General features: G+C 36.6%; 1 protein-coding gene across 1 annotated transcript in view; it reads left to right on the top strand.

Moving 5' to 3' along the window:
- The window catches only part of Pcdh15 (protocadherin related 15), a 600,282-nt gene that overhangs the window by 342,695 nt on the left and 245,006 nt on the right, over positions 1 to 12,581 (top strand). Inside the window, exon 10 of the mRNA XM_041655402.1 lies at positions 6,942 to 7,054. Within this exon, the coding sequence (XP_041511336.1) occupies positions 6,942 to 7,054 (113 nt within the window). The remainder of the gene's footprint in view (positions 1 to 6,941; positions 7,055 to 12,581) is intronic.

Below are 12,581 nucleotides of genomic sequence, written 5' to 3'. Positions count from 1 at the left end.
AGGTGCCTGGCTGTGGCTACAGCTATTTTCACAGGAAAGCTGGTTTCCACGTGGAAACCAATAGAATTGTTGCTACTGCAATTAAAGTGTCTCTGTAGCCCAAGTCAGCTCTCTGGCACCTTGTCCCTCTGTGACCCAAGTCAGCTCTCTGGCACCTTGTCCCTCTGTGACCCAAGTCAGCTCTCTGGAACCTTGTCCCTCTGTGACCCAAGTCAGCTCTCTGGAACCTTGTCCCTCTGTGACCCAAGTCAGCTCTCTGGCACCATGAGACATTAGTGCCCATGCTGCACTTACCAAGGCTTTCTCCAAAAGACACAGGAAATGATTGACAGATTAACAGAAACAATGCCCAGGAATATCATCCAAACATTTGCAAAACTGATAACGAAAGACATGCCCTGCTTTAACGATTAGAGTTTGATATGTCCTTAAATGGGTTAATGTGTTTATGGATCTAAACTCAGTTTGTTTAACTGGTAGTCTTCCCATGTGTAGCATTAGGGAGATGAATTTTAGTCTTTGAAACAGGCTACAGGGGAAATATTCAAAATTGGATTTCTAGTAAGTACAAAATAAGAATTTTTGCTGAGCTGAACTTTTCATAAAATATACATATATTTAGATATTTTGTTTTGATTTTGTTTTGTATTTGTTATTCCTTATTTTCATCAGTTTTTATTTAATTTATATGCCAACCACAATTTTTCCTCCGTCCTCTCCTCCTGCTCCCTCCCCCACCTCTTCCTACTCCCCCATTTACTCCTCCTCCATCTCCACTTAGATGGGGTAAGGCCTCCCCTGAGAATCAATAAAGCATGGTACATCAAGCTGAGGCAGGACCAAGCTCCTGTCCCAACCTCCACACCAAGCCTGAACAAGACATCTCACTATAGGGAATAGGTTCCAAAGAGCCTGCTGTGTGGAGGTCATGTTAAAAACTGTCAAATTATTTTATTTACTACAAAGGAGAAACCTTTGGAGGTATCGTCAGAGGAATGTAAATATCAAAGGAGTAGCCTTTGAACTTCACATCAGAGGGATGCAATATTAGCAGTGTTTACCCTGAGATGAAGGAAGACGTGAAAATTTTAGTGGTGTCACGGTTATCTTTTATTTCTTAAATACAGCAAAATGCTGACATAGAAACAGAAAAAGTTAAAGTTTAATGGTATCAAAATAATAGAGAAACCATGTATTCGTCAATGGATATTGTTAGCTGACTTACAAAGGCAAGTGACAGAAAAAAGGTCTAGACTAGCAAAATGCACACATAGCAGAAGGCTTTCTCTGGGTATATGGAAGATGACAATGTAATAAGAGAAGATAAATTATAATTTGGATAAAGTTTTAGAAGATGATTTGTCATAGAAAATGTATAAATATATAAAAGTAAGTAAAAGTTCTTTTAGATTATTTACCTTTAAAGAAAGACAAATTAAAACTCCGTATGACTGTATACCTATAGGAACTGCCCAAATTTGAAAATGGATCCCTTGGGTTGCTCGCAAACACATGGAGAATACAGAACCACCATGCAGTGCTGATGGGAGTGGTACCGCCACCTTGAAAAACTAGCATTTTCTTTAAAAGAGAAGCATGGTCCATGAATGAAAAATGGTATAAATCTCTGAGGTGTCCTTAAGAAGACTATTAATTGTATGATTTCATCTAAATGGGATTTTAGGAAGGTGGACCCTAGGGACAATGAGCAAATCTGGCTGCTGAGATAAGAATCTTTGACCATGGCCTGTGTGAATCACCAAAGACGTGGTGATTATGCAACAAACATATCTGACACGCTTGCAACTGTGCTGCCTTAAACAGTTAATAAAACATTTAGCTCAACATCTGCCACAAGCTTGCTTTCTGACTATTTATCCAAGATAAAAGAATGTCAATGCTCATATACTGATGTGCACAAAAATGGTAGAGAAACTGAATCTGTGATTAATGCTATTGGAATCCTTGCAAACACAGGAATAGATAAAACATGGTGTGTCCATAGAGCAGGAAAATGCCAATGCAATAAAAAGAAATGACCTATAAATGCAGAAAAGAATATGAATCACAAGGTTGCTATGAAAAGGATAGATAATGCCACAAAATTAGTACATGCTGACAGAAAGTGCACAGTGACACAGAAAGGCATTCACCAGCCATTGTGCAATTATTAGCAGGGGCATTGCTATAATAGTGACAGTGGTACATAGATCAACATGAAATTATACTTCTATAACATGTAAAGCTTATAGTTTGGTAATTATAGTTCTCTTACAGAAAACAAATTATGTCCAACTTTATAAAAATTACAGAGGACTAATCTAGCTTGTCATTTCCTTCACAGAACTATGAGAGTAAAAATGGAGGCCTTTTTTGTATGTACAACAATAAGGGTTTTGAGACACATAAGTTTTGTTGACTACAAAGAATTACATTCTGAAATTCTCTCTACTACTATATTCATAATTTAACTGGTTGGGGATATAGCTTTCAAGTTTGCATTAAAATTTGGACCATCAAATTTTTTTCTATGTACGAGTTTCACATAAATATGAAAATGTGTGTATGATGAATAGATGAGCATTGTATTTTTAGTTATCTTTTATAAATCATAATTTTTTAACATGCATAGAATATTAAACTATCATAGCATTGACTTTAGATCTATTTTTAGATCTCTAACTACATATTTGATCCATTAGTGTGTTGTAACCACTTCTACAAATCTACCTTCTACAATAGGCCAATAAACCCAAATGGTGTGATGCATTGGGTGAGACTATATGACCTGTCAGGAAAGAGTTTGAAGTCTATAAATAGATATTCTGTGGTAGAATCCTGCTTTATTCATTTTTCAGCTATGAGAGTTGAAGACATTAATTCCCCTTAATCTCTTTTGAGTTTTCCTGTCTTCATAGACACAATAATAACATCTCCCTCATAGGGCTGTTTGATACTTAGATGAGGTAGAAGATTTATAAATAAAAAGATTACAGTGTTTCCCCCACAGTAAACCTAGAGTTATCATTTAATAAGTGTTTCTTTCTGGAGGCTCACCCTCTTATTTCAGATCAGCTGTGTTGCTCATTTGTTTATGTTCTCGGCTCTCCTTCCACCATATCCCTACCTCATTCTTCACCGAAGAGATGGCTGGTGCAACCTGCAGAGCCAACTCTGAATGATACTGTACTCCACAGAAATTTCCATGGAAATATGTAAAAATATGAGAGAATAAAAATTTTCCCTTTGCTATTACTTAGGAAATGATGAACAGAGTGAAGTAGTTTTTATCTCTATATTCCCTTCCATTTTTTCTTATTATCATGAAAAGGGCTTCAGACATAGCTCTTTAATCCACAAATATCTATTACAAATGTTTATAAAATAGCTGCTTAAAAGTGTGCTGTTCATCATTATTTAATATAGATTTCTCATAAACACACTTACGTCTTTTTTTTTTCCCTTGGTAGGTACGCCAGGGGGGTGCTGAAGCATCACATAGTGTTCACCTGTTGTAAATGATATTTCTATTGAGTCATTTTAAATTTACACTGGTTTTCTTCCCATTAATATTCCCCTAGATGGGTTTATTGGAAACAGAAGTTGACGGTTGTTGAGATTCTCTACCTAACACATTGTGCTCTCTTTGGCATGGTTCCACATGACTGCCGCTTAGGTTTGCTGTAAACAAATGAAGGATTTTGTTGTCTCTGTTGAAACCATTTCCTCGATGATGTACAGCCTTTTCTGTGTTGTCCTCTCAGGATGCCCAAGACATAGGCATATATGTCCATATACACAAACCCAGAGAAAGTATTTCCTTACTGTTCTGCAGATGAAGATCAAGGGTCCCTTCTCTGACATTTGATAAAGTCCCCATCCTATAAATGCAATATCTTCCTCACCTCATTTTTGTTAGTAGGTTTTTGTTTTTATTTTACCAGTTTGAATAAGCTCATAAAAATAAATGTGTGTTCTCAGTTTTTTTGAGTTCCAGTATAATTTTCTACTCTTCAATGGTGTCAACCATCCTCCTCTGTAACGATTGTCTTAGTTCGGGGGTTCTATTGATGTGAAGAGACACCATGACCACAAAAACTCTTATAAAGGAAACCATTTAATTGGGGCTGGTTTACAGGTTCATTGTCATTATGGTGGGAAGCATGGTGGCACATAGGCAGACATTGTGCTGGAGAAGGAGCTGAGAGTTCTATATCTTGATCTACAGGCAGCAGAAGGAGACATTATGTGCCATACTGGGCATAACTTGAACATATGAGACCCCAACAACCACTCCCAAAGTGATATACTTCCTCCAACAAAGCCACACCTACTCTATCAAGGCCACATCTCCTAATAGTGCCACTTCCTATGGGTTAAGCATTCAAACACATGAATCTACGGGGGTCATACCTATTATAACTATTAATAATATAATAAACTATTAATAATATAATATAACCATTATAACATAACTAGCACAATGATCAATAAAGCACTCTTGTTTTTATTGTTATAAAATTAGAAATTTAAAATTTAATTAAATTTGAATTTTAAAAAATTAAAATATTTGATCTGTTTCAAGTCAGGACAGTTATTATTGATGTCCAAAGTACCTGACTTTGAGGAGGGAGATCCTCTTACTGGCTCTTGAGAAGTGGACAGCAGCATAGGAGACTTGCTAATCGTTCTTGCCACAGTTCTTTTAAAACTGGCTTGGACCCAGAGTGAAAAATGCCGTGCCCTTTAAGAAACTTTACTTTTGGTACTAAGGGTTTGTATCAAATCAAATACATTGTATCAAGTACATTTAATACAATGACCAACTGGCTACCAAGGGTGGTCATTGTTCCCCAGCAGGTCGTCATTTCAGTGTGCACAGCCGTGGAGTGAGCCTGTCTCTTCTGAGGGCTAAACTATAACATGAGACTCCGCATTGACTTCTAAGTCAAGACTTAAAATGGAAATATTTATATTTTATCTTTAATCCTACATTCATGTCTTGGTTTTGGGTGGTTTTTTCTTTTTATTTTGTTTGTTTGTTTGTTTGTTGATCTTTTAGTTTTCAGTACGTTAAGTGCTAAAATTCAAGTATCACATAATTATCTGAGAGTAAAATTATCAACCATACCATCAGCATATGAATACTGTACACATCTTCACTTCATCTTTAATTTTTCTGTCTCAGCTATAATCACCAGGATAAGATAACAGATTGTTACCTTTTGAAGTTCTGAGATGTTTGAGTTTATAACACCAAATTAATTTACATTTAGATTGGCATTTCTGAGATATCTCTATATCTAGTTTGTTTTATAATTACATAGAGCACATATATATGCTCAAAAATAAAACATTAGTTATTAAGAGTCCATCTTCTATGCCAAACTGTCATTCATTGCTTTACTCTTTCTCTTTTATCATTCATTTTTAATATTATGATTTTTCCACTTAATACACTATGCATTCCTCTTTCAGTGGACCAGTTTTCTGAGTTCAACTTTACTTATCTAAAGAGAGTTACATTGATAGTTCAATATTACAGGTATTGTAAACATATATGTACGTGTAGATGGATGTAAGTATATAGCATTCATTCAGAGATATATTGCCGCTTACTTAGCTAGATGAATAGTTATAGATTTTGGATGGTAATTGATTGTAACAATGGTATTCTTACATTGTTGAGCAGAAGATACGCAGTCAGTGGCAGAGTACTGATCACGAATAAGGTCGTAGGGATCATCCTGGGTGCTGGTACAAAGAAGGTAAACGTGGCTTTGGAATCGATCTACAGATTGATCAAGCCAAATACTTCAGAAGTTTAGCAACACTCTTTATTATGCCACATTTGTCTAGAAATGAGAGATGAAATCTAATTGCAACTGAATCTGTGTTTGTGTTCTTCAGTCTAGAGGAAGCTCTCTACGGCTGTGACTAAAACACTGTGTTTTCCTTCTGTGCCCTCTGCATAGTCTCTCACAGTCCATTCAACTCACTGCTGTCGATTTTTCCTATAAATAAATCTCTCTATAGCAGTAAGTATAATGACTTACCATAGCTGAAATCAATAATTATAAATCTCTTGGTAGTCGGAATATTTAATCTCCCAAATTTCTACATCCTTATTTGATTGAATGCCATATACTTACATCCAACTACACATAGATTATTGACAGTTGCTGTTGGTTACTGACATGCTTAGTTGTTAATGCGATATGATTTGACTTTTACATCTGACTACTCTGGCCTGACATTTCTTTACTTTGGGAACAAAAATATTCTAATCTACAGGGAAAGATTATATAGGTAAAGTTAGAAAATATGCAGGAACAAATATATTGCAGTGTACTAAAGTGCCTGCATTTAAGAACTATGCACCTTAAAAAACAAATTTATTTAAATTGACAGTGGTTGGCATATTAGCTAAATACTTATCTTTAAAAAAAAGCAAAAACATAAAACAACAACAAAAAATAACTTCCCTGCTGCAGGAGAACATGTCTACATTAGTTCCTTAGCATCTTGATATTTGGTTTAATTTGCTAGTTTTTATTTATTATAAGACATATTGAAAAACCATGCAGAGTATAATTAAGATTTATATACCATTAAAATATAATTTTATAATCTAAAATTTGCTTTTCCTCTACTTAATGTCTCTTTTCATATGACGAGTTTCCAAATTAATTAAAGAGTCCTCTTTTTTAAAAAAAATAATAATTCAGAAAACCATCCAAACTAATACCTTTCCCTTCACTAACTCACAGGCTAATTAATTATATATCACATTTGCATCCACTCTCCCTAGACTGGATAATTTAGAAACTTAATTTACTAATGAAATTATAGCTGTGCTGCTCAGTTACTGAAGGAAAAAGACGAATCAGATGGGTGGGTTGCTTTGTTCTCAGTTCTGAACTGTGTCTCTCGTCTTGTAGGTACCCCTGAGGACTACCCCCGCTTCTTCCACATGCATCCCAGGACTGCCGAGCTCACTCTTCTGGAGCCAGTCAACAGAGACTTCCACCAGAAATTCGATTTGGTTATTAAGGTAAATTAAACTAAAACCTAATTTCCTTGTAGTTATGAAATGGTAACCAAAGGAACATACAGGGGCCACTGTAGACCTCAGTTTAAAAATGAGAATACATATGAACCATGATAACCAATTTTTTCTATAAACATTGAAATTTTTCTCATATGTATAGTAATATTTCATGTATTTATAAATAAATAAATTGTTCAGAGGTACATAGTTGAAAAACTAATTGTACTTTATCTTTTAACATTTATTTTCTTATAAAATAACTTGGATATAAAAGATAAAAATTGGCAACATTATAATATACTTTGTATATTATTTACCTTAATGTCATTATTTTTGGTGCTGTTGCATGTATAGCATATATTGAAAGTACTTATCCACCCTGAGATTTTTAAATGTATGCCTTACTATTTTCTTTATGTCAGGAAGATAACCCTAGAACTGAAAGAAAATTGAAAGCTAGGGTGACCTACTGAACATTAAAATAGTATCATTTTTAAATTGAAAATTAAATAATTATTAATTAATAATAGTATGAATTATATTATATTGAAGCCACACAAGAAATGTGGCAACAGGTTAATCCTGACACTTCAGAAGAAAGTTGAGATCTCAGATTTCAGTTTGACACTGAAAGAAGAGTGAGAATTTGCTAAGTGAAGACAGATACTGGATGAGGATAACTCTAAGGGACAGAACAACAATAAACCCTGGAGAAGTCGAATACATATTACATGATATTACACACAGAGAGACAAACGTATGCGTGCACTCGTGCACATGCCCACAGCATAATTAAAATAGAAATATTGTGCTGTAGCATTAGTTCAGTGGTAGAACATTTGCCAGGCAGGCATGAGGCCCTGGTTTCTATCCCCAGAACCACATAAATAAATTACCTAATTGAATGAAAAATTTAAATAAAAAGGAAATGAAGAAAGAGGGTTTGCTGAGTAGGCGCTCTGGGAATGTTGGTTTTTGTTCTTCTTCGCTGGCTGGTTGCCATCACCCGCCTAGTCTCTTATTTGTGCCACTGTGTGTGGGAGGTGAAGTTCAGTAGCTATTGCGAGACAGGCACATGGTTAATACTGGCCGCAAGTGATGCTGGCTTTGCTTTTATTTACTCCAAACTTGGGCTCTGTTCACTGCACAAACTATGTAGTGTTCTTTTCTGGATTAACTCTAGGTAAGGTCAACTTCAAATACCATTACACTAAATGCATTTCATTTTAGTGCATAGTACGTGATAGCTTCCTACATCACATTATACTATGTGTAGCTAATCATGTGTTTATTTAGTCATGCTTTGTCCTTGGACAATTAATAGTGTAGATGTATGTAAGTCTCCATCACTCTGGATTTATCTGCTGGCAGAGAGTTGATCAAAGAAGATCTAACAACCAATCAAGGAAAGTATTTCAATTATCTGGAGTTTCAAAGATTTTTCTGAAGATTACCCCAAGCTTAATGTTGCTGGGTCAAGAGATTTTGGCCAGTAAATGAAAGCCAAAATGTGTCTTTTAATAGAAAGGTTTAGAAGCATTGTGTAGCTGACTGCAAGCAATCAGCAACAAAACAAACAGGAAATAGAGGGAGAGCACCTTCTGGGTGGATAGAGCCCCCCGGGATGTCACTCAGCAAAGGCACATGGCTGTCCTCCTCTGTACAAAGGAGTCACACCCTAGGTTCTCATCTTGCACTGACCCATGCTTATCGTGGACTAGCATAGAAGTCAAGCAACATGCATCCAGTGCCTGTGTCCATCTCTCTAGATCCCGTGATGCTTATTTTGTCTAAGTATTGTTTCCAAACTGCTTAATTTAAAACATGAAATCAGTTTCCTTTACTACCCACATCAGTGCAACAATCTATCAGTTACATAACAAAAAAAAATCAATTTGAAATGTGACCAAAAAAAAATGTTCATGTCTCAATAGTACTTTATACTACTACCAAAGGAAGTTGCAGATATTACTACCACATTGCTGTGACCCAAAGGTCCCATGATAGGACAATGAGTGAAAGTAACAATTAAAAAAATAACAATGGCCTCATACAAGGCTGACTATCCTGGCATTCTTTGAAATGCTGCCACCACACAGTTCTCCTCAGTAGTAAATATTTCATTGTCTTTACTTTTTCTTACATTAGTGTTTTGTTTGTCATTAACTATGGAAGTGTTTTGGTATTGTTGAATTTGGTCCAAATTTGTATTTGGGAAGCTGGGGAAATAAAACATGACAAGGTCTGCCTCTGGACCGATGAAGAATTCTGCCTTTAAAAGCCACACGGCGCACTAACAGCTGGCTTGTGTCACAAACCAGAGATTTCTCATTTTTATTTCTTGCTGTTTCTGCCAGTGATTTATTCTGCACGCTGACAAGAAAAATATGTAAAGGTGAAACCTGGAAGACGATGTTGGATGATTAGAAACTTCAGCCCAGAAAACAGCCCAAACACACTGAACTGAAAAAGGAAGGGATGTTCAGTTGCAAAACACATTTCCAGCCTTTAGTTAACTGCTCTCATCTGAGGATGCTGGAAAGTTGATGCGTATTGAGGAGAAGAATCGGTCATTTGCTTTGTTCCAGAGTAATCTTACTTATAGACCATGGTCCTCAAATCAGTGTCCGTAACACACTAAGCACTATCAAGAACATCCAGTTTGAATTATGAAATATCTTATCCTTCCACGGGGTTCTTCCAAAAGCAACCACAAATTTGATGTGATGTGAAAATACAAAATCATATTTCAGATGTCAGATGACTCAACGTGTTTAATGCAGGTGCTGAATGCCTTTAACAAATCTCAGGAAATTCACTTTTATTAATATAGTATATTTAAATTAGTGTTTATATGCTAGGCATCTAATACAAAGCAAAACCTTGAATTATTGAAGCAGATCACATGAATAAAATATTAATACTTCATTCTCCCTGGGTTCCTTAAAGAATAATTGCATTTCATCTAAATCCTTTTGATTAAAAGCTTTTATTAAACTCTGATTAAGCAAGGACCACAGTGAGACTGCTATCATAGACATTATAGTGCCTCAAGCTTCCGGTCGCCACTCAGTGGCCCACTCACACGTCCAGCAACCACAACCTAGTTTGCTTCTCTTCCTCACCACAGCCATGCTATACTATCACGTAAATATATTGCTCTCCTAAGTGTTAGCAGCCTCCGTGTAGGATCTGATGCCCAGATGGGGAGAATCAAAGAGACCTAAATGCATCACGCTACTCTGGTCTTCCCTCCTTGAACTTCCAGGCCAGAGGTCCAAGTCACAGCATAAAACTATGGCATATGCGTATGGAAGATGCCCCCTTAGAGACCATTTGTCTATATTATGGCAAGAGCCCTCTATATTAAATGTCTTTTGAATCTCTTAGTTTTTACAGATGATGGATGGTAATACATTTCCTTTTAAATGTTTTCCAGTTGTACTTTTATCATCTATAATTATGTATATTGGGGAGGGTATACATATATGTACATGTGAGTCCAGGTATCTGAAGAGGTCAGAGGTGTCAGGTTCCCCTGCAGCTTGGATATAAGCCCCCTGATGCCAGTACTAGAAATAGAACTCAGGTCCTCATACTCTGGAAGAGCAGTATCTGTTCCTAGTCATTGAAATATCTTTTCATCCATACTAAAATATATTTTGTATCCAAATATACATTGATGCATAGTTTAGGCTATTTATGACTGCTACAAACAGCCGATTCCTTTTAAGAAAATATACGTATTTGATATAGGAGATGAGATGGGAAATTTAAGTTAATGATGTGGCATCCCTGTCTCACAACAGTGTTCATCCAGAAGAGAGAATGAGTCCAGAAATAAAAGGTAGATGAATGCAGCAGCCATCAAACATATGTTGATAAAATACACACAGAGGCAAGAGTTTACTTGATACTCACAAGTTGACCTGCCACTCCTTGGAGAAAGAGAGAAAATTTATTCAGTCCCTTCATGGACACTTAATTTTAGTAAGTCCCTTCCACATGTACAGGTCACTTTAAGGACAAAACAGCAAGTCCAAGTCCCCCAGGGTGTTTAGAAGAAAGCCCCCTTTCAGTTGGTGTAAAAGTCCTCCACTTGACCCAATGCATATGAACCATCCAGTCCCCACTCCACACCCCTTGACCCCCCCCACACACTTTATATCCCACATGATGCACCGCAAATTCCTCTCCACTCCCCTCCAGAACTTCACTATACTGTACTCCGTTTCCCACAGGAACCACTCAAGACCATTCTTTACACCCCACATCAACTAGACAAGCCCATACTTCACTCCCCTGCATGGGCTACCCCAGCCCTCACTCCACTCTGCCACCTAAACTACCCCATCCTCATGCTCTTCTGTTCTACAAGCCACCTTAGTCACCCACTGTCATTCTCCCACATGAACAACCAAACACCGACTCCAGTTCGCACATGAACTACCCCAGTTCCCATTCCACTTCCTCTTTCTGCACACAAACAGGCCACACTCTCACGCTACTCTCTACCCATGAATCACCCCAAGCTACAGAACCCACAATCCACCTATGAACCTCCTCAGCACCCTCTGTACTGAGCTCCAGCAGGCTTTTCTCATGTTATCCTTAGCTTTTCCATAGAAATATTAAAATGAATAGTGAAAAACGTCTAGGCGAAGAAAAGCTTTCATTTTTCTCAGGAACAGAGAAGAGAAATAGTAGTCTCTGCTGTGCATATTCCAGATCCATTTTTACATCAATATTTTTGTGTTGTTGGACCTTAACATTCATATAATACTAAGTGGGATGTTTACCAACCAATTCAGAAGAGGCACTTGACGAGTGTTTTCTAAAAGTTGAGGCTACTTTGAAACTGGGAATAGCAACCTCCCAGAGTTCCCCTGTTACGTTAGTCTTAAGGGAAAGGCTAACTGCAGAACTACCTCAAGTTGGATAATACCCTTTCCAAAGCTCAGGTCTTCCCAGAAGTGACTACATCTATCTTCAAATTGCTGAAAATAGCTGGCGTGCTTTGCAATGGTTTATATTTTAAAATCTAAACAAAAGGAAATGATTTTATTACTGAGAAGTGCATAAAGGCTTTGAACATTTTTTTCTCCACTGCAGTAAGTTACAAGCATATGAGCAACTTGAAACAAAAGTAAAATATACTTCATTATATGAAAAATAAATCCCTAGCTGGAAAGTCTGTTGATTTTACCGTGTTGTCATAATAGAAGGTCTTCTGAGAGTATGCTTCCTATATTCTTTGTAGTGAAGATATCTTTCTTTGTCAAATGGAAATATGTTTATTCCTATGAGAAATGAGTTCTTTGGATTTATAGTCCTGTAGACAAATCAATTTTACCGTGCACACACAATTCTGTGTATTTTGTTTGTGCTATTATATATTTTGTGAGCTTTTGAAGATTTCTAGTCACTTTACTTCCGAACTACTTGATGTGGTATCAATTTTTAGCCTAATTAATGATGCTATATAGGGTTGAATGCTGAATAAGTTTATATGCATTCAAGAAGGCTATAC

The sequence above is a fragment of the Microtus oregoni genome, unplaced genomic scaffold (genome assembly GCF_018167655.1).
Source record: "Microtus oregoni isolate MIOR12 unplaced genomic scaffold, Mior012 000007F_ref0000211, whole genome shotgun sequence".
Taxonomy (NCBI): domain Eukaryota; kingdom Metazoa; phylum Chordata; class Mammalia; order Rodentia; family Cricetidae; genus Microtus; species Microtus oregoni.
Note: the sequence above shows the minus strand (reverse complement) of the source record. Positions and strands in the feature narration are given on the sequence as shown.